The 21967-nt window shown below is 46.3% G+C and overlaps 1 protein-coding gene across 1 annotated transcript in view; it reads left to right on the forward strand.

Annotated features, from left to right (window-relative positions):
* The window catches only part of BMPER (BMP binding endothelial regulator), a 223944-nt gene extending 212325 nt beyond the window's left edge, over positions 1-11619 (forward strand). The window contains exons 14-15 of the mRNA XM_038770108.1: positions 6487-6617; positions 10577-11619. Of these exons, the coding sequence (XP_038626036.1) occupies positions 6487-6617; positions 10577-10758 (313 nt within the window). The 3' untranslated portion in view covers positions 10759-11619. The remainder of the gene's footprint in view (positions 1-6486; positions 6618-10576) is intronic.
* The last annotated feature ends 10348 nt before the right edge of the window (positions 11620-21967 follow it).

The raw sequence follows: 21967 nt of genomic DNA on the forward strand, positions 1-21967 counted from the left end.
GCAGAGTTCACTCCTCTCCCATTCCAATCTAGAGACCAATACTCCTCCACAGGAGGCTTCCGTTTCCTGCCTTAGAGTTCATTTCCCCCTCCCCTTCCTCAGTCAACCTCAGCCCACACATATGGTTGCTGAGGGAATTAATTCGCTGTTCTCCCTGAAAATGCCCACCCACACTCAGTCTTCCTCTCGGCTCAACCAACCCAAGGGCTTCTGTCCACTCTAACACTCCTCTTCGTTCGCTGCTCATCTGCCTTGGGTGCTCTGATTTTACCTCAGACCTTTCTCCAGCTCCTCAGTGGGATGATGGCTCTGCCCTTCCTGGTCCAGAGAATGCTGCTACTCTTTCTCCTCCTCCATCCCTGGTCTACCCCGATCCCGGGACTCCAGACTGCCTTAATCCCCGGACCCCAGCCCCTGTTTCCCAGGCACTGATGTGGAACGCTTTGTTTAGAGGGGAAGGGAACTGCAGATATTGCCGGAAAGCCAAGCATCTGCTAATTCTCTTCTGCACCACAGCGCATCCTGTGAGGGCAACCACTACCACAGCCATGGCCACTGGCCCTCTCATTAGTTCTGGCCTGGCAGGCCTCTCCCTTCCCTCTGTGGCTTGGGCCCAGGCCAGGATGGAATGCCGACGAGGCCTGTGGTGAGAGGCAACAACCGCTCCGAAGCTATGGGATGAGGTGGCCCAGGCAGGCTTCCGGGGTGTGCCCGCCTGGCAGAGTCAGTGCCCTCTCTGGCATGGATTTCCCCACCCCACACCCACCGTGGGCCCACCCACCAATTACTCTGCCTCACCCCGGGCATTCCATCAGCAGGGGAGGAGAAGGGGTTTTTTTATTCCCTTGGAGCCTGGAAGCACATCAGGATCTCCAAAGTCATCCCAAGGGACTATGGGAAACCTGAGAGAGGCTGTAAGGGCAGAGGGGTCTCCGCTCCACTCCCTCTCCTCCAGGTGGGATAGGATGAGTGATTGTGCTAACGTGGAAGCAGTTTGCTAAATTCTGCCCTTTCCTCTCAATCCAGTGTTGTGAAGGTGGGACTGACAGGATTTGGTGACAGATTGAATATGTGGGTTGAATGACAGAGAGGAGTCAAGGATAGTGGCAAGGTTACTGGCTTGTGAGACAGGAAGGGTGGTGTGCCGTCTAAGTGATGGGAGAGTCAGGGGAAAGTCTCATTCAACCCACATATTTAATACATCACTAAATCCTGTCGGCTCAACCTTCACAACATTACTAAAATCCTCCCTTTCCCCTCTATCCAAACTGCTACCCTGTTAATCCAGTCATTTATCCTATCCCCCTTAATTACTGTATCAGCCTCCTTGCTGACCTCCCTGCCTCCTGTCTCTCCCCACTCTAATCCATACTTCGCTCTGCTGCTCAGATCATTTTTCTACAAAAACATTCAAGCCACATTTCCCCACTCCTCAAGAACCTCCAGCGGTTGTCCATCCACCTCCACATCAAAAGGAAACTCCTTACCATCAGCTTTAAAACAATCATCTTGCCCCCTCCTACCTCACCTCACTTCTCTCCTACTAAAACCCAGCCCGCACACTTCACTCCTCAAATGCCAACCTTCTCGCTGTACCTCGATCTCGTCAATCTCGCCGCCGCCGTCTCGCTCACATCCCGCCTCTGGCCTAGAACACCCTCCCTCTTCATATCCAACAGAAAAAACTCTCCCATGCTTCAAAGCCTTATTGAAGGCACATCTCCTCCAAGAGGCCTTCCCTGATTAAGCCCTCCTTTCCTCTTCTCCCACACCCTTCTGCATCACCCTGAACCTGGTCCCTTTATTCATCCCACCTCCCAGCCCCACAACACTTATGTACATAACTGTAATTCTATTAATTTATAATTATGTCGGACTCCCCCTCTGGACTTTAAGCTTATTGTGGGCAGGGACTGTGTCTGTTATATTGTTGTACTGTACTCTCCCAAGCACTTAGTACTTAAAGTGGTCATTAAATACCTTTGACTGGCTGAGAGGGAATTTGCCAGAAAACATGCCTGCATGAGTGCTCACAGAATGGCATGTGCAAAATTAGCCACCAGAGGAAGCTGCTTTACTAGGCTTTTGTTCCCCCCAAATTATCTGCTTTTTCCGTACACTGCTCTGCGTCATGTTTTAGAGACACCATCCCTATTGTATGACAGAGACAAGAAAGAGGCGGGGACGTTAGTGGATATGGGGACTAGGAGGAAACAGCTATTTTTTTCTCTCTACTGCATCGCTCATTATCTTGAGATAACCCCCCAAAACTCTTATTTGTTTAGCATTTACTATGCACCAGGCACTGTACTAAGTGCTGGGGTAGACACAAGACAATCAGATTTGGCGCTTATAATCTTTAATTCCCATTTTACCAAGGGGATAATTGGGATAACTGGAGCACAGAGAAGTTAAGTGACTTGCCCAAGGTCACACAACATATAATCACTCAGTGGTATTTATTGAGCACTCACTATTTGCAGAATAGTACTAAATGTCTGAGCGAGGACTAGAACCCACCCCCACAGAATTGATATGCATGTCTTTATACTTGGTTGTCCCCACTGTCGGTAATTTATTTTAAAGTCTATTTCCCCTGCTACATTGTGAGCTCCTTGAGGGGCAGGATCATGTCTACATAGATTATTGTACACTCCCAGGCACTTAGTACGGTGCTCTGCACACAGTAGCACTCAATCAATCAGCAGTATTTTTTGAGTGTTTACTGTGTGCTGAGCACTGTAGTAGGTGATTGGGAGAGTACAGGGCAAAAGTTCGTCTACATGATCCCTGCCCTCGGGTATCTCAGTAAATTCCATTAGATTTTAAGCTCCTTGATGATGATGATAGTATTTGTTAAGCGCTTACTATGTGTCAAACACTGTGCTAAATGCTGGATAGATACAAGGTAATCAGGTTGTCCCACGTGGGGCACACAGTCTTAATCCCCATTTTACATTTGAGGTAACTGAGGCACAGAGAAGTGAAGCGATATGCCCAAAGTCACACAGCTGATGAGTGGCAGCGCTGGGATTAGAACCCACTACCTCTGACTCCCTAGCCTGGGCTCTTTCCACTAAGCCACGCTGCTTCTCAGGGTCACAGTCTGCCAACAGTCTATTGTATTGTGTTCTCCCAAGAACTTAGTTTAGGGTTCTGCACAGAATAGCCATTTAATAAATGTCATTTATTGCTTGATTGATGACAGACTTCAGAGAACTAGCAGTCCAGAAAGTCAAATCTTTCAGATTTTGTAAGAGAACCAGGATGGGCAAAGATGGAAAGAAGTCTCACCTCTACCAAGAGGCGTTCCCAGGCTAAGCCCCCCTTTTCCTTAGCTCCCTCTCCCCTCCACATCACCCCAACTCACTCCATTTGTTCTACTCCCCTCTCCCCACCCCACAACACTTGTGTCTATACGTGCATAGCTAAGATACCATTTATTTATATTGATGCCTGTTTACTTGTTTTGATGTGTCTATATCTAAAATTCTATTTATATTGATGCCTGTTTACTTGTTTTGATGTCTGTCTCCCCACTTCTAGACTGTAAACCCAATGTGGGCAGGGATTGTCTCTCTTATTGCTGAATTGTACTTTCCAAGCGCTTAGTAATAATAATAATAATAATAATTTTGGTATTTGTTAAATGCTTACTATGTGCAAAGCACTGTTCTAAATGCAGGGGAAGATACAAGGTGATCAGGTTGTCCCATGTGGGGCTCACAGTCTTAATCCCCATTTTACAGATGAGGGAACTGAGGCCCAGAGAAGTGAAGTGACTTGCCCAAAGTCACACAGCTGACAAGCGGCGGAGCCTGGATTTGAACCCATGACCTCTGACTCCAAGCCCGTGTTCTTTCCACTGAGCCACGCTGAAGTGCTCAATAAATACGATTGAATGAATGAATGCATCAAGTTGTGTCCCCACTGCACTTGTAGGTTTGATACTATGACAGTGCTCACTTCCTGAAGGAACTTGGTCAGAGGACAGAGTTCCCAAGCCCTTTGGTAGTCCTTCCCTTGCGTTCCACTGAATGTGGCTCGGAAAGGCAGTTTGCTTTTAGCCAAGACATTGAAATGCATTATAGATTGTCACTGAACTTGATAATCGGCTTCCTGTCGCAGGCAAGTTGGACTGTATCTGATTTGCTTGTAACCAACCCCCCACTTAGTGCAGTGCCTGACACATAGTAAGTGCTTTATAAATACCACTATTATTATTAAGTTGGATAGCAATCAATCGTATTTACTGAGTGCTTACTGTATGCAGAGCACTGTACTAAGCACTTGGGAAGTACAAGTTGGCAACATATAGAGACAGTCCCTATGCAACAGTGGGCTCACAGTCTAGATGGAGGAGACAGAGAACAAAACTAAACATACTAACAAAATGAAATAAATAGAATAGATATGTACAAGTAAAATAAATACATAAATAGAGTAATAAATATGTACAAACATATATACATAGCATTGATAAATGCTATAGCATTGATAAATAGTGACATCCCGGGAGCCATTACAGGATGTTGAGGTTCCCACGCAAGACGTTACTTAATAACAATAATAATAATAATAATAATCAATCAATCAATCGTATTTATTGAGCGCTTACTGTGTGCAGAGCACTGTACTAAGCGCTTGGGAAGTACAATTTGGCAACATATAGAGACAGTCCCTACCCAACAGTGGGCTCACAGTTTAGAAGGGGGAGACAGAGAACAAAACCAAATATATTAACAAAATAAAATAAATAGAATAGATATGTACAAGTAAAATAAATAAATAAATAGAGTAATAAATATGTACAAACATATATACATAGCATTGATAAATGCTATAGCAGTGATAAATAGTGACATCCTGGGAGCCATTACAGGATGTTGAGGTTCCCACGCAAGACATTACTTAATAACAATAATAATAATAATAATTGTAACATTTGTTAAGTGCTTACTATGCACCAGGTACTGTTCTAAGCCTTGAGGTAGATTTAAGTTTCCTGCATTGGACACAGCCCCTGTCCCACAAGGGGCTCACAGTCTTAGTCCCCATTTTACAGGTGAGCTAACTGAAGCCCAGAGAAGTGAAACGATTTGCCCAAGGTCATTCAGCAGACAAATGACCGAGCGGGATTAGAACCCAGGTCCTTCTGACGCGGGTTCTACTTTCTCTTGGTGGAAACAGGCTGTCCACTTGGGGAGGGAGGTGCTTAGGGTGGGCATAGGGTAGATTTGGGTTGGGAGGGAAAAGAGAGCACCTTCCTCTTCCCCCCCACCACCCACCCCGCCTCATCTGCCCACCTTGCCCAGCACCATGACCCATCCCAGTAATCCAGTGCCCACTCTGGTCTTTGCCTCTGAAACACTCTCAGGTTGGTAGAGAGATGAGCCAGGACCTGGGTTCTAGTTCTGCCTCTGCCACGAGCCTGCTGTGTGGCCTTGGGCAAGTCACTTTACTTTTGGGGACCTCAGTTTCCTCATCTGATAAATGGGGATCCCAAACCTTTCATTCATTCAGTCATATTTATTGAGCACTTACTGTGTGAAGAGCACTGTACTAAGCGCTTGGGAAGTACAAGTTGGCAACATATAGAGACAGTCCCTACCTGTTCTTTCTCTTATTTCAGTTGATCAATAAATGCTATTTATTGAGAATTTATTATGTTCAGGGTACCGTGCAATAGGGTTGACTCCCTGCCCATAAGGATTTTACAATCCCATACTGTGAGCCCCATCTGGGATGAGGACTGTTTCCTATCTGATGGACACCGTACTTATTCCAGTGCTTAGTATAGTGTTTAGCACATAATAAGCACTTAACAAACAACACAGTTTTGTTTTGTTGTCTATCTCCCCCTTCTAGACTGTGAGCCCATTGTTGGGTAGGGACCGTCTCTGTATGTTGCCAACTTGTACTTCCCAAGCACTTAGTACAGTGTTTTGCACACAGTAAGTGCTCAATAAATACGACTGAATGAATAACCACAGTTATTATCATTAGGTAAGACTCTTTAGGGGCAGGATTCACCTCTCACCTTTGGACTTTTTTTCAATTTTTGGAAGCAAGCTGGCACCTAGAGCAGAGCTCCAGATTCTGTGGGTACCAAACACGGATAAACAGTGATGATGTTGATGACTATGGTGATGGTGAAAACTTTCCTAGATATATGGTGATCGCGGACCTGATGATGATAGTAGTTGTGATAATGGGGTCGATGACCGCGGTGATGTTGAAAGCTATAATAGCGGTCAGGGAGGTTATGATGATAGAGCTGAAGGCTATGACGACGGTGACAATGATGGGGGGGGATGGTGATGACGATAATGGTGAAGATGGTACTGGTGATAATGGTGTCGGTGGTGGTCGTGGGGATAACTATGGTGGTGACAGTGGTGTGGAGACATTGAGGATGGGGTTGGAGGCTCTGAGGGTGGTGACATGGGAAATTTCATTTTCTTTTTTCCCCTCTGGGTCCTACAGATCCTGTGTGACAGACATGTGTGAATGTCCGGTTCATAAAAACTGCTACTGTGAATCATTCCTCGCATACGCCCGAGCCTGTCAGAGGGAGGGAGTCAAAGTATCCTGGAAGCCAGAGCAGACCTGCGCCGGTAAGAGGCCTTGAGGGATTCACCAGGCTGCCAAATTCAGGCCCGGAATGGTGGGCCTCAAAGAGATGGCTGCCTCGTTGCTCCTGGGCTGGATTAAAAATGACCAAATACCAATTCAAGGCCTGCAAGTGCGGTCCCTTTGGGTGTCACAGCCGCAGAGTCATGGGGAATTGTGATAAACCAACAGAGCCCACACATGTGTAAAAGGGATTCAACTTCTGTCCCCCAGATTGGATTTATCCCTCAGAAATTGGCTCCGTCTCCTAATTACCTGGAGGCCCATACCTCTTCCCCTCTTTGGATTTGTCACCTGGGAGAAACCATCTGCAAAGCACATTTCTCAGCGCTGAGCACCCCAGAGATTACCCACAGGGTCTTTTCCCTGCCTCCACCCTACTTACCCACATGAGGCATGTCGATCCAACCCTGTCCACCCCGAGGCGAAGCGGAAACCGGTGTGGCAATCTCCTCAAGAGGAAATGTTTCCTCCAGGCTTCCAGGAAGTCTTTACCAGATCAGATGCCAATGGGGTCGAACAGGAAGCATTTACAGGACAGGTGCTTTGGGCACACCCAGGGTCAGCTCTTTCCACTAGCTCACAATGCTTATCATATTTAATTTCTGCTTGGCTCGGATTCTACCCCTCAGTTGCCTCCTTCAGCACTTCAGTCCCATCTGAGCACAATCTCCCACAGCACTTAAGTACTTTGCACATAGTAAGCGCTTAACAAATACCAACATTATTATTATTATCTATCTTACATTTTCGATGGTATTTGTTAAACACTTACTATGTGTCAGGCATTGTTTTAAGCCCTAGTATAGGCCCAAAATGATTAGGTTGGGCACAATCCCTATCCCATGGGGGGTTCACAGTCTTAGTAGAACCCAGGTCCTCTGATTCCCAGGTCCATGCTCTTTCCACTAGGCCACACTGCTTCTCTGCTTACTTACTAATTCATATGCATAGCCCCTCTTCCTTCTTCCTCCTGTCAGCAAACTATTTTAGAATTATTTTATTCCTTGAGAGCGGGGACCTTGGCTCTCTATTTTACTCTCCCAAGTTTTTAATATAGTGGTCTGTATATATGTATATATGTTTGTACCTATTTATTACTCTATTTATTTATTTATTTTACTTGTACATATTTATTCTATTTATTTTATTTTGTTAGTATGTTTGGTTTTGTTCTCTGTCTCCCCCTTTTAGACTGTGAGCCCACTATTGGGTAGGGACTGTCTCTATATGTTGCCAACTTGTACTTCCCAAGAGCTTAGTACAGTGCTCTGCACACAGTAAGTGCTTAATAAATACGATTGATGATTGATGATGATGATGGTCGGCACAGAGCAGACACTCAACAAATACTATTAATTGATTGATTAGCTAGAGGTTCCTTGGATCAAATACTGAAGATCATCACTGACTGGGCTTCAGGCTACAGCGTGGGCCAGCTGTGGACATGATCCTTACAGCACGCCATTTCCAGGAAAACTTGAGGGAGGAGCAACAAGATCTCGATTCAGTTTCCCTAGACCTTACAGAGAGATTTATTTGACACAAGCAATTGATCTGGACACTGGAATAATAATAACAATGATGGCATTTGTTAAGCGCTTACTATGTGCAAAGCACTGTTCTAAGCGCTGGGGGGGATACAAGGTGATCAGGTTGTCCCACGTGGGGCTCGCAGTTTTAATCCCCATTTTACAGATGAGGTAACAGAGAAGTTAAGTGACTTGCCCAAAGTCACACAGCTGACAATTGGCAGAGCCGGGATTTGAACCCATGACCTCTGACTCCAAAGCCCGTGCTCTTTCCACTGAGCCACGCTGCTTCTCTGAAAAGACTTAGTAGTTTGTTGCCCTGTTAAAGTTCACTGAAGATTCTGAGACCAACTGATCAGTCAATCAGTGGTATTTCTTGATTGTTTACTTTGTGCAGAACCCTGTAATAATAATAATTATGGTATTAGTTAAGTGCTTACTATGTCTCAAGCACTGTTCTAAGGGCTTGGGTATATTCAAGATAATCAGGTTGGACACAGTCCCTGTCCCACATGGGGCTCACTGTCTTAATCCCCATTTTCCAGATGAGGTAACTGAGGCCCAGAGAAATGAAGTGACTTGCCCTAGGTCACACAGCAGGCAAGTGGCAGAATTAGAACCCACTGGGATTAGAACCCACGTCCTCTGACTCCCACACTCTGCTTCTAAGTCAAACGCTGTACCAAGCACTTGGGAGAGTACAATGCAAGACAGTTGGTAGGCACATAACCCACCCATGAAGCACTTACAATCGAGACACTTACAATGCCCCATCCAATCCGTTCCTCACTGCCAGGGGATAGAGTGCAATAGTTGTCCTAGTCTTGTTCTTTTTATTCTCCATGACCATGCCGGAAGGTGAGACGAGAGACCTGGATGGAGGTGATAGAATAGATGCTTCTGTTTCTCTGGGAAACACTTCCAACTAAATGGGCTTTGAGCATCATTATTATTTACATTAACGTCTGTCTCCCTCACTAGACTCTAAGCTCATCATGGGCAGGGAACGTATCTGCTAACTCTGTTGTATTCTCCCAAGAGCTTAGTACAGTGCTCTTCACCTAGTAAGTGGTCACTAAATACTCTGAAGGGCAGTCCCACAGCTTCCTCAGTACCATAGTCCCCTGGAGGGTAGTCCCATGGTCCTCTCCATCCCACAGTCCCCTAGAGGGAGGCCCCATGGTCTTCTCCTCAGTCCCGTGGAGGGTGGTCCTATGTCCCCTCAGTCCCGTGGCCCCCTCAGTCTCACAATCCCCTGGAGGGCAGTCCTATGTTCTCTCAGTTCCACAGGCCCCTTAGTCTCACAGTCCCCACCCCCCTCAGTCCAGCAGTCCTCTGGAAGGCAGCAGTCCCATGGCCCCCTCGTCCCCCCAGTCTCACAGTCCCCTACAGGGCAGTTCTATGTCCCCTCAGTCCCACAGCCCACTCAGTCTCATGGTCCCACAACCCCCTCAATCTCACAGTCCACAGTCCCCTCAGTCCCACAATCTCCTGGAGGGCAGCAGTCCCACGGCCCCCTCATTCTCACAGTCCCCTGGAAGGCAGTACTACATCTCCTCAGTCGCACAACCTTCTCAGCCCCACAGTCCCCTGGAGGGCCGTCCCACGGCCCCCTCGGTCTCACCTCCCCTTGGAGGACAGTCCCACTAACCCCTCAGATTACCCCATTGTGTTTAACAGTGGGGACTACCTCTCGGTGGTCACCAGGAACCATGACGGCACTGGATTCAGGATGAATGAATGCCCACATGGTAGGCCAAATTGGGGAATTTCTGACCTTCTGCTCAGGAGACAGTGTGAGAATGGACCCTGAGGATACTCAAAGAAATGCTTAGCATGCATCTAGGGATCCTGGAACTATGTTTCCCAGAATCCCTCAGGGGCATAAGCTTTCCTGTCACTTTGCCATTCCTGGTGTCCTATGCCCATTCCTGGTCTAGCTCACGTTTGCTGGAGGAAGAAGCCATTCTAGATGTTGGGATATCTGCCTTCAGCAGACCAAGGCCCTGAAGTCCGTGAGAGGGAAGAGCGAGCCCCGTCATTGCCTGTGGACTCTGTGGTCCAATCTAATGAACTTGTATCAGTCTGAGTGCTTAGCACAGCATTTGTCACATGGTAAAGCACTCTCAATCAATGGTATTTATTGAGTGCCTACTGTGGGCAGAGCACTGTAGCTTGGAAGTTTGTAGACCAGATCCCTGCCCACACGGAGCTAGTAGTCTAGAGCCTGCAGCCCCGCGCCTATGACAACAGCAGATCCCAGGCTGGACTTTTCTCCACCACATCCTCTGCTCTGTACCATTTTCCTTCCCACAGCAGTGGGTCCACAAGGGGAGAAATGGGTGTGTGGACGTCTAGGTGAGCGCAAGCTGCCCGGTAACACATCTCTGGCCTCCTTTCCTGCCTTGCAGCCACCCAGTGCCGACACGGCGCCACGTATGACACGTGCGGCCCTGGCTGCGTGAAGACGTGCCACAACTGGAACGAGATCGGTCCGTGCAACCAGCCCTGTGTGGCCGGGTGCCACTGCCCGGCGAACCTCGTCCATCACAAAGGGAGGTGTATCAAGCCGGTCCTCTGCCCGCAACGGTGACTGGGAACTCCCAGAACCCCACTCCTCACCGCCAATGAAGGACTGCGTGTTTGTAGGCAGAGTCTGCCATGCACGCACAGAACATATATACGTAAATGTGTATATACATAATCCAGATATCTATACAAAGACATACGGCGTTTCTATAAACCATAGAAGGATGAATTATTATATGTTTATTTTTTGCTAAAGGCTTATGTATTATTTCTAGGACCTTAATCTGTAAGCCGTTGGAGGAATGTACGAATAAACCAGACCTCTTTAATTTGGTAAGGGGAGCATGGAGGTGCAGGAGACGGCGTTCTTCCCCCTGAAAGTGATTAAAACCGCCCTCCCGGGAACTGAGGATTATCCAGGGGTGTTCCATGTTCCCAAGTCAAGGAAAGGGATTCTGAGACCGGCTAGAGTCTTAGCTGGTTCTGGCAGTGCCGAGAAAGCGCTCTTTATCCAATAATTGTTGGATGCGATAACTTTCATTCGATCGTATTTATTGAGCGCTTACTGTGTGCAGGGCACTTTACTGAGCGCTCGGAAAATACAGTTCGGCAACACTCCAAGTCTGATTGGCCGACTGACCCCAAGAAGCCATTGGTCACCGGAGCTTAACCAGAGAATGAAACCATTGTTGACTTGGGTTCCTTGTGTGATGGCTTTTTTCTTTTCCACATTTCTCAGTCTTTCACAGTTATTGACATGAAGATGATGATAATGATTGTGGTATCCATTAAGCACTCTCTATGTGCCAAGCATTGTCCCAAGTGCCTGGATAAATAGAAGATAATCAGCTGGATGTAGTTCCTCGTGGGACTCGCAATCTAAGTAAGAGGGAAAGCAGGTACTGAGTCACCATTTTACTGAGGTCTGGAGAAGTTAAGTGACTTGCCTAAGGTCACACAGCCGGCACGTGGCAAAGCCGGGATTAGAACCCAGGTCACCTGACTTCCAAGCCGGTGAGCTTCTCCTGAGGCTATGGGAGGACTTTCCCATTATCAGGGTGACAAGCCTGGGTCCCACCACAAAGATGTGGGGACCGAGAACATGAGGGGGGAACATCGATTGTAGAGCGAGAGTTTAGCACAGCAGCACTCCCACTCTCTCATGTTCCTGCCAGAGCGATGGGGTTCAATAAGCGGACCGGAGGACGGGGTGCATCTTATTGCAAAGCTGACTTACAAAACGCAGAGACAGCCAAAGTGGCCACCGCTTGGGGCCGACGCCATGCCATATTGGGTCACAAACTACCAGGCATCTGCCCACATGACCCAGATGTTTCATGGATCTCTGTTGGGCCAGTCCTTTGATCAAAACCATCTACCACTAAGGATATAAATCCAAGCTGGCATTCCTTTAATTCTGGCTGCTTCACCCCACCTCCACAATGACACCAGTGTGTGTGCGTGCTTGCGGGCATCGTCGATGTTTATTCATATTGAATGGTGACATATACAGTCTGGTTCCAGTACCCAGAGGATGTGGCCATTCTGATGATGTGCAGAGTGACCAGAGAGTGGGCAAAGAACGCCATCATCACTGCTGCTTCTGTTCTTCCCTCCCCCTGCCACGGGGATCAGAGAAATGGTGTCAGTAATAGCCAGAGGCTCTAATTCCCACCTATGTATTCTTTCCCAGTGCTTAGTACAATGCTCTGCACACAGAAAACATTCAATAAATATTATTACAACTACTATTTCTGCTACTAGTGCTACTAATACTACTATGGCTAATACTAAATCAATCAATCGTATTTATTGAGCGCTTACTGTGTGCAGAGCACTGTACTAAGTGCTTGGGATGCACAAGTTGGCAACATGTAGAGACAGTCCCTACCCAACAGTGGGCTCACAGTCTAAAAGGGGGAGACAGAGAACAAGACCAAACATACTAACAAAATAAAATAAATAGAATAGACATGTACAAGTAAAATAAATAAATAAAGGGCTGGGAGGGAGGGGTGTGGCTGGTAGGTAAAAGTAAGGGGTCCAGCTGGTAGGAGGGGAGGGTGTCCATTTCCTGAAGTCTGAGGAGGAGGAGGGCAAGCAAGCCAGGAGGTCCGGCCACTCTAAGACTTCTCACCATTCATTAATTCATTTATTTAATAGTATTTATTGAGTGCTTACTGTGTGCAGAGCACTGTATGTACTAAGCACTTAGAAAGTTCAATTCGGCAACAGAGACAATCCCTACCCAACAATGGGTTCACAGTCTAGAAGGGGGAAGACAGACAACAAAACAAAACAAGTAGAAAGGCATCAGTAGCATCAATATAAATAAGTAGAATTATAGATGTATACACATCATTAATAAAGTGAATAGAATAATAAATATGTACACATATACACAAGTACTGTGGGGTGGGGAGGGGGTAGAACGGAGGGAGGGAGTAGGGATGATGGGGAGGGGAGGAGGAGCAGAGGAAAAAGGGGGGCTCAGTCTGGGAAGGCCTCATGGAGGAGGTGAGCTCTCAGCAGGGCTTTGAAGGGAGGAAGAGATGTGTGGAGGGACGGCATTCCAGGCCAGAGGTAGGACATGGGCCAGGGGTCAGTGGTGGGACAGGAGAAAACAAGTCCCAGTGAGGAGGTTAGCGGCAGAGGAGCAGAGTGTGCAGGCTGGGCTGTAGAATGAGAGAAGGAAGGTGAGGTAGGAGGGGGCGAGGGGCTGGAGAGCTTTGAAGCCACTACTCTAAGCCTGATGCTCATGATCCTTAACCCTGCTTCCCCTTCCATTCATTCAGTCGTATTTATTGAGCACTTACTGAGTTGCAGAGCACTGGGCTAAGCGCTTAGGAGAGTAGACTACAACAATAAACAGACACATTCCCTGCCCACAGTGAGCTTACAGTCTAGAGGACTGGCGTCAGGTCAGAAAGGAGGAAAGAGAATTGCCCACTAGCTTAGTTTTTTGTTCCACTGACATAACCTGTGGCTGCTGAGAATGTCTAGGGGGGAGACATAGGACAGTGGTCACAGAATGCCCAAGTAATTGGGCAAAGGATGGATCCCTAAAGATTTGCAAATCCAGCTCCCCTCAATCAGGGCCTGGAGACTTCCCAGTTCCTCTTCCTTTTTCACTGACACTCCTGAATTCAGAACATACAAGATGCATTTTACAGAAGGAGTGCTGATATGCTAAATGCAGCTGGTGACTCACTAATAATAACAATACTGGTACTTGTTAAGTGCTTACTATGTGCCAGGCACTGTGTTAAGAGCTGGGGTGGATACAAGCAAATTGGGTTGGACATGGTCCCCTGTCCCCTCAATCCCCACTTTACAGATGAGGGAACTGAAGTCCAGAGAAGTGAAGAGACTTGCCTAAGGTCACACAACAGACAAGTGGCTGAGCCGGAATTAGAAGCCTTGACCTTCTGACTCCCAGGGCCGGGCTCTTTCCACTAAACATGCCGCATCTCTAGATTCCCTTTTCCTTTAGGACTATGGGGTTGAGCTGAACTTCCAAACTCATTCATTAATTCATATTTATTGAGTGCTTACTGTGTACACAGCACTGTACTAAACACTTGTGAGAATATTACTCCAATTATCAAGTGCCATCGAGTCATCTCTGATTCATAACAACTTTATGGTTATATTTTCTCCAGAACATCCTGTCTTCTGCCATAATCCGTAAACTCTGTACTAAACACTTGTGAAAATATTATTCTTATTATCAAGTGCCATCGAGTCATTTCTGATTCATAGTGACTTTATGGATATATTTTCTCCAGAATGTCCTGTCTTCTGCCATAATCCATAAGCTCTCTAACGGTTCTTCTGTTTTTGTTATTATGGTCCCTATCCATCTAGCTCCTGGTCTGGGAGAATATACTATAACAATAAACAGACACATTCATTTCATTCATTCAATAGTATTTATTGAGCGCTTACTGTGTGCAGAGCACTGTACTAAGCGCTTGGGAAGTACAAGTTGGCAACATATAGAGACGGTCCCTACCCAACAGTGGGCTACACACTGCCTTCCTACAATGAGTTTACAGTCTAGAGGTGGAGACAGACATTCATATAAATAAACTACATATGCATGCATTTTAGACTGTGAGCCCACTGTTGGGTAGGGACTGTATGTGTTGCCAACTTGTACTTCCCAAGTGCTTAGTACAGTGCTCTGCACACAGTAAGCGCTCAATAAATACGATTGATGATGATGATGATAACCTGCACATTTCAGGGCCTGCTTCTCCCAGGGACACAGGGTAAATTCTAGAACTCTGCCCAAGGAACGGCCTTCCCAAGAGATTTGGGTTCTGAATCCAGCTTGGGAAGGATCTGATTTGGGAAAAGCAGTAACTCCATCAGATGTGCAGGGGCCTATCCAGAGTGACCCCCCGCCTCACTGGCCCATATAAATAATAAAATAATTAGGGTATTTGTTGAGTGCTTACTATGTGCCAAGCACTGTTTTAAGCCCTGGGGTAGATACAGTATAATCAGGTGGTACCATATGGGGCTCACAGACTTAATCTCCATTTTACAGATGAGGTAACTGAGGCACAGAGAAGTTAAGCAGCTTCCCCAAGGTCACACAGCAAACAAGTGGCAGAGCTGGGATTAAAACCCATGTCCTCAGACTCCCACGCCCAAGTCACGCTGTTTCTCTAAATAACTTCTCCATATAACGCCACTGGTCTGAGTCATGAGACTCAGGGGTTTGACCAAGAAATAAACCCAAAGGATTTCTCATGGAAGCACTGGTATGAGCTGGGTTGAGGGGCCTTGTTTAGCGGATTTGTGTTAATCACCACTCCAGCAGGTGGGCTGACTGGATAGAAGAAAGAAGAGACTGAGCCAAAGATCTCATTTAGTTAGAGAGGAACAGCTGACTCTCATTTCATTTAAACTCAGGTGAACAGGATTAGAAAGGAAGAGGAAGGGGAGGAGTAGAAGAAAGAAAAGGAGGAGAAGGAGGAAGTAGAGGGTTAGAAGGAGGAAAAGGAGGAGGAGGATAAAAAAGGGTAAGTAAATGATCTTCTTCAAACCCATAACTTGGTTTCTGCCAAGTCAAAATCTCTGAGCTGAGAACAGGTAGGAATGACCTGTTGGGGTCACAGACAGTTAGAGTTAGACCTAAGACCTACAGCCAGTGTCCCAAACAGTTTGGGGCAGGGGTTCCCTTAAGCCTTCCTCTCCATGTTGCCCTGACCTTAGCCTGAGAGCTCTTGTCTGCCCTGAAGGTCATGGTGCAGGTACTATTCAAAAAAAAAAGAGGGCCAAAGAGGAGAATGAGGTGTGTTGGATTGTCAATGCTGGGTCATTGGGGAGAGTCAGGGATGGAGAGGGAAGAGTCAGGTGGTGGTGGATAGTATGTGGTGGTTCACTGGAGAAATCAGGACCCTTGTCTAAGTCAGTGACTGGGTTCTAATTGACAGAGAGGTTTTGGCTGGGGCCTGGAGGTATACCTAATGGTGCCTTCTCTCACTGGATGATATCAGTCAGAGTGTCACAGAGGTGTAGGAGAGCTATGGGTGGCAGGCCTTTTTTGTGGGGAGGGGAAATGGGAATTCAAAAGACCTCCTGCAGGGACTGAGGTGTTTCCTGGTAGCCTCTCATCCCACTCCCTCTTCCTACCGGTATTCCTGTTCTATTCACTATCTGGTAACATCTTTGACCAAGAAATAAACCCAAAGGATTCCTCATGGAGGCACTCAGCTGAGCTGGGTTGTGGGGCCTTGTTTAGTGGATTTGTGTTAATCACCACTCCAGCAGGTGGGCTGACTGGATAGAAGAAAGAAGAGACTGAGTAAGTGCTTAACAAATAGCATCATTAGTAGTAGTAGTAGTGGAAGTTAAGTACCTACTATGTGTAGAGCACCTTAAGGGAGCTAAAAAATCTGAACAGGGAATGGGCTGGCAACAGACACATAAGGAAAGATGAAACCAAAAATATGAGACAAAGACAGTGATGACTGATTAAGAATGGGAGTCCCATAATAATAATAATAATAATAATAATAATGGCATTTTTTAAGCACTTGCCATGTGCAAAGCATTCTAAGTGCTGGGGAGGTTTATAAGGTGATTGGGTTGTCCAACTGGGGGCTCACAGTCTTAATCCCTATTTTACAGATGAGGGAACTGAGGCCCAGAGAAGTGAAGTGACTTGCCCAAAGTCACACAGCTGACAGTTGGCGGAGCAGGGATTTGAACCCATGACCTCTGACTCCAAAGCCCGGGCTCTTTCCAATGAGCCGTGCTGCTTCTGATGTCACTATCCCCATGTGGGATAGTGACTGTGTCCAAGCTGATTAGCATGTATCTACCTTAGTGCTTAGAATGGTGCTTGACACAGAGTAAGCACATAACAAATACAATCATCATTATACAAAGGGCAGCTGGGCTTTGGGCCTAGAGGAGCAGAGTTTCAAACTCCTCCTGGTTCTGTCCAACAGTTTCAAGTCACAGCCACAGCTGGGCCATTCTCTAAGTAGGTGGATTGTTGCTGGTGTTTGAGTCCTCCCTGGACTGGAGCAGGGGCTGATAATAATAATAATGGTATTTGTTAAGTGCTTACTACGTGCAAAGCACTGTTCTAAGCGCTGGGGAGATTACAAGGTGATCAGGTTGTCCCACCGGGGGCTCACAGTCTTCATCCCCATTTTACAGATGAGGTAACTGAGGCAGAGAGAAATGAAGTGCTGATGAGAGGACATAATAATAATAATGGCATTTGTTAAGCACTGTGTACCAAGCACTGTAATAAGCGCTGGGGTAGAGCCAGCGCTTTCAGACACAGTCCCTGTCCCACATGGGGTTCATAGTCTAACTGGGAGGGAGAACAAAAATTGAATCCCCGTTTTACGGATAAGGAAAGTGAATCCCAGAGAAGTTAAATGATTTGACCTAGGTCTCACATCAGGTAAGTGGCGGATCCAGGATTAGAACCTAGGTCCTGTAACTCCCAGGACCTTGCTGCTTCTACTAGGATACACTGATTCTCCAATGGCATGATGGAGTGGGGAGGCAGCTTGTCTCCTGGGTGGAAGGCCCTGAGGGTCCGATGTAAGAGGGCTAGCTGTAGGCTCCCTTGGCTGGAGAAGCAGTGTGGTCTAGTGGATAGAGCATTCATTCAATCATTTATTGAGCTCTTACTGTGAGCAGAGCTCTGTACTAAGCTCTTGGAAGAGTGCAATACAACACTGAACAGACACATTCCCTCCTAACAATGAGCTTACAGTCTAGAGGGGCCTGAGAATCAGTAGGTCATGGGTTCTAATCTTGATTCTGCCACTTACTGCCTGTGTGACCTTGGATGAGTCATTTAATGTCTCTGGGCCTCAGTTCCCTCATCTGTAAAATGGGGATTAAGACTGTGAGCCCCATGTGGGACAGAGACTAGTGTCAAACCTGGTTATCTTGTATCTTCCCCCAGCACCTAGAACAGTGCTTAACACAGAGAAATTAACAAATACCATTTTTTATTACAGATGAGGAAACAGGCACAGAGAATTCAAGCGATTTGCTCAAGGTCACAAAGTACGCCGGTGGCAGAGGCAGAATTAGAACCCAGGTCTCCTGTGCTCTTTCCATGAGGCCATGGCATCATTCACTTGTTCATTCTTTGGCCCTTCAGTATGCGGCCCTCAAAGACAATCACGCTCACTGCCCCAAACCTCAAGGTTCTGCTTTTCTCCTTAATGTTTAGACCACTTTTACTTTTCTTTCTGCTACCTTGCAAACTCTTATTTCCTCTCACTAATAAGCACTCAATAAATACTATTGAATGGCTCTCAGGTTTCTTCCCGATTAATAGTAATTATTGTGGTATTTGTTTAGCACTTACTATTTACCAAGCACTGTACTAAAGCGCTAGGTGGATACAAGCGAATCAGGTTAGACAGAGTCCCTGTCCCACGTGGGGCTCACAGTCTCCATCCTCAGCAGCGTGGCTCAGTGGAAAGAGCACGGGCTTTGGAGTCAGAGGTCATGGGTTCAAATCCCAGCTCTGTCACTCGTCAGCTGTGTGACTTTGGGCAAGTCACTTAACTTCTCTGTGCCACAGTTACCTCAACTGTAAAATGGGGATGAAAACTGTGAGCCACCTGTGGGACAACCTGATCACCTTGTAACCTCCCCAGCATTTACAACAGTGCTTTGCAAATAGTAAGTGCTTAATAAATGTCATTATTATTATTATTATTATTATTTTACAGATGAGGAACTGCAGCACCAAGAAGTAAAGTGACTTGCCCGGGGTCACACATCAGACACGTGGCAGAGCTGGGATTAGAACCCCTGACCTTCTTACTCCCAGGCCCTTTCCCTATCCACTATGCATACTGCTTCTCTGCCAGGCTGCTTCTGGCCTACGAGAGGCCAGCCTGTAAAATTGACCTTTTCTCCAGAACAGTCCAAGAGCTTCCTAGAAGATGCTTTTCTACCTCTTATCCTCTGCCTCCCTCTTGTGACTCCAGTAGAGCAGTATCACAAAGACGCACAGGGCTCAAACCTTTTCCCCTTCGACAATTAGTGATATTTCTTGAATGATTACAGGTTGAAGCACAGTTGAAAGAGTACAGTACAGAGGATAGACAGGACCCTTGCCCTCTTACTTGATGTTTGAAGTCTCTGTTTCTACCAAGCAAGCTCACTACCCCAAATTGGTGGCAGGGAGGTATAAACAGCTGAAACCATAGCTGAATAATAATAATAATGGTATTTCCTAAGTGCTTACTATGTGCCAGACACTGTACTAAGCAATGGGGTGAATACAAGCAAATCAGGTTGGAGACTGTCACTGTCCCACATGGAATTCACAGTCTTAATCCCCATCTTACAGATGAGGGAACTGAGGCACAGAGAAGTGAAGTGACTTGCCCAAAGTCAAACAGCAGGCAAGTGACAGAGCTGGGATAAGAACCCATGACCTCAGACTCCCAGGCCTGTGCTCTTTCCACTAGACTACACTGCTACCTCCTCCTCCTTTTTACCTTTTCCTCCTTCTTTCTTCCTCCTTTTTACCTTTTCCTCCTCCTTTTCCTCCTCCATTTCCTCCTTCTACACCTCCCTCCCTCCCTTCCATAGGATACTACTTCCTTCCTTCCCATAGCCACCCCCTCATGTCAATCAATGGAGTTTATTGAACACTTACTATGTTCAAGAGTACGATTCTAAATTCTTGGGGAGAGTATAATGCAGTAGCTTGACTTCTAGGAATTTTCAATCTTGATCCCTGCTCCCTTCTCTTCCCATCTGCTCTTCTGAAATTACATCTCCTCTAGTAGGTCTTCCTTGATTACTCTTATCTTCTTCCCCAACTTATATTTCCCAACTGCCACTTTCCCAACTGCCACATTTACATCACCTAAGCACTTATCATAACCTCCCATTGCACTTTATGTACATATTTTTACAGTCTTATTCATTCAATTGTATTTATTGAGCGCTTACTGTGTGCCGAGCACTGTACTAAATGCTTGGGATCATTTTCTCATACCTGTAATTTACCTTAGTGTCCCTCTCCTCCAGTAGATTGTAAGTTCCTGAAGTGCAGAGGTTGTCTACTAATAATGTTATGATAATAATAATAATTTTGGCATTTGTTAAGCGCTTACTATGTGCAAAGCACTGTTCTAAGCGCTGGGGGGGGGGGGGTACAAAGTGATCAGGTTGTCCCACGTGGGGCTCACAGTCTTAATCCCCATTTTACAGATGAGGTAACTGAGGCTCAGAGAAGTTAAGTGACTTGCCCAAGGTCACACAGCAGACATGTGCCGGTACCCTCCCAAGTGTTCAGTACAGTGTTAAATGCTGTTGATTGGAACAATGTTCTTTTGGCAAAATGCACCCTTTTCTAAAGTTGAAATTTTTAACCACAGATCCAACTCCAGCAGGTGGCAGAATAAGGCTTCAAATGATACAGTTAAGACAAGTTTCATGGCCTCTTGGCTTAAATATTCATATTTCTGGAGAATTTTGGTAAGTGGATGAGGAGCTGGGAGGCCATTCTTACTGTTCCTAGTGTGACTGAGCACATTCTCCAACTTAATCATAAATTGTGAATCCTTCAAGGGACAGGTTCCGTGTCTAATTCCCACTTATGCACTCTTTTCCAGTATTTAGTACAGTGCTCCGCACACAGTAAGTGCTTAATAAATACTATTCAACAATTAAACTGTAACTCTTCAGGGAGTCACCTTGCTTTCCCTTAGCCTGCTTCGGTCCCCTTGTTTAGGCTGTTACTCCAGCTTGGAATCAATAGTATTTATTGAGCACTTACTCTGTGCAGAACACTGTCCTAAGCACCTGGAAAAGTGTAATAGAGATAATATAAGTTCCCACATGGAACTTATAATCTAGGGGGGAAGATGGGCACTGAAATAAATTGCAGAAAGAAGAAATAATAATAATTTTATTCATTGCATGCTTACTGTTAATCAAATAATGGTATTTATTAAGCACTTACTGTGTGCAGAACCCTGTCCTAGGCTCTTGAGAAAGTACAATAAAGAATTGGTAGAGATGATCCTTGTCCATAAGGAACTTTGTGCAAAGCACTGGATGGATACAAGATAATCAGGTTGGACCTAATACCTGTTCCACATAGGCTTTAGGGAAGAGAGGGCTTAATTGGGGAAGGCCTCTTAGAGGAGATGATAATGATGGCATTTATTAAGTGCTTACTATGTGCAAAGCACTGTTCTAAGCACTGGGGAGGTTACAAGGTGATCAGGTTGTCCCACGGGGAGCTCACAGTCTTAATCCCCATTTTACAGATGAGGGAACTGAGGCCCAGAGAAGTTAGGTGACTTGCCCAAAGTCACACAACTGACAATTGGCAGAGCAGAGATTTGAACCCATGAACTCTGACTCCAAAGCCCGGGCTCTTTCCATTGAGCCATGCTGCTTCTCATGAGCCATGCTGCTTCTCACGAAGCAGGAGATGTGACCTTAGTAAGCCTTTGAAGGTGAAATGAATGGTGGTCTGGCATATGTGGAGGGGAAGGGCATTCCAGACCAGAGGGAGGATGTAGGAATAATAATGATAATAATGATGGTATTTGTTAAGCGCTGGGGGGGGAATACAAGGTGACCACATGGGGCTCATGTAAAATCCCCATTTTACAGATGAGGTGGCTTGCCCAAGGTCACAGCTGACAAGTGGCTGAGTGGGAATTCGAACCCCTGACCTCTGACTCCTAAGCCTGCACTCTTTCCACTGAGCCATGCTGCTTGGTGATATGATGGATGAGACTAGG

This window comes from Tachyglossus aculeatus, chromosome 2 (assembly GCF_015852505.1).
Source record: "Tachyglossus aculeatus isolate mTacAcu1 chromosome 2, mTacAcu1.pri, whole genome shotgun sequence".
Taxonomy (NCBI): Eukaryota; Metazoa; Chordata; class Mammalia; order Monotremata; family Tachyglossidae; genus Tachyglossus; species Tachyglossus aculeatus.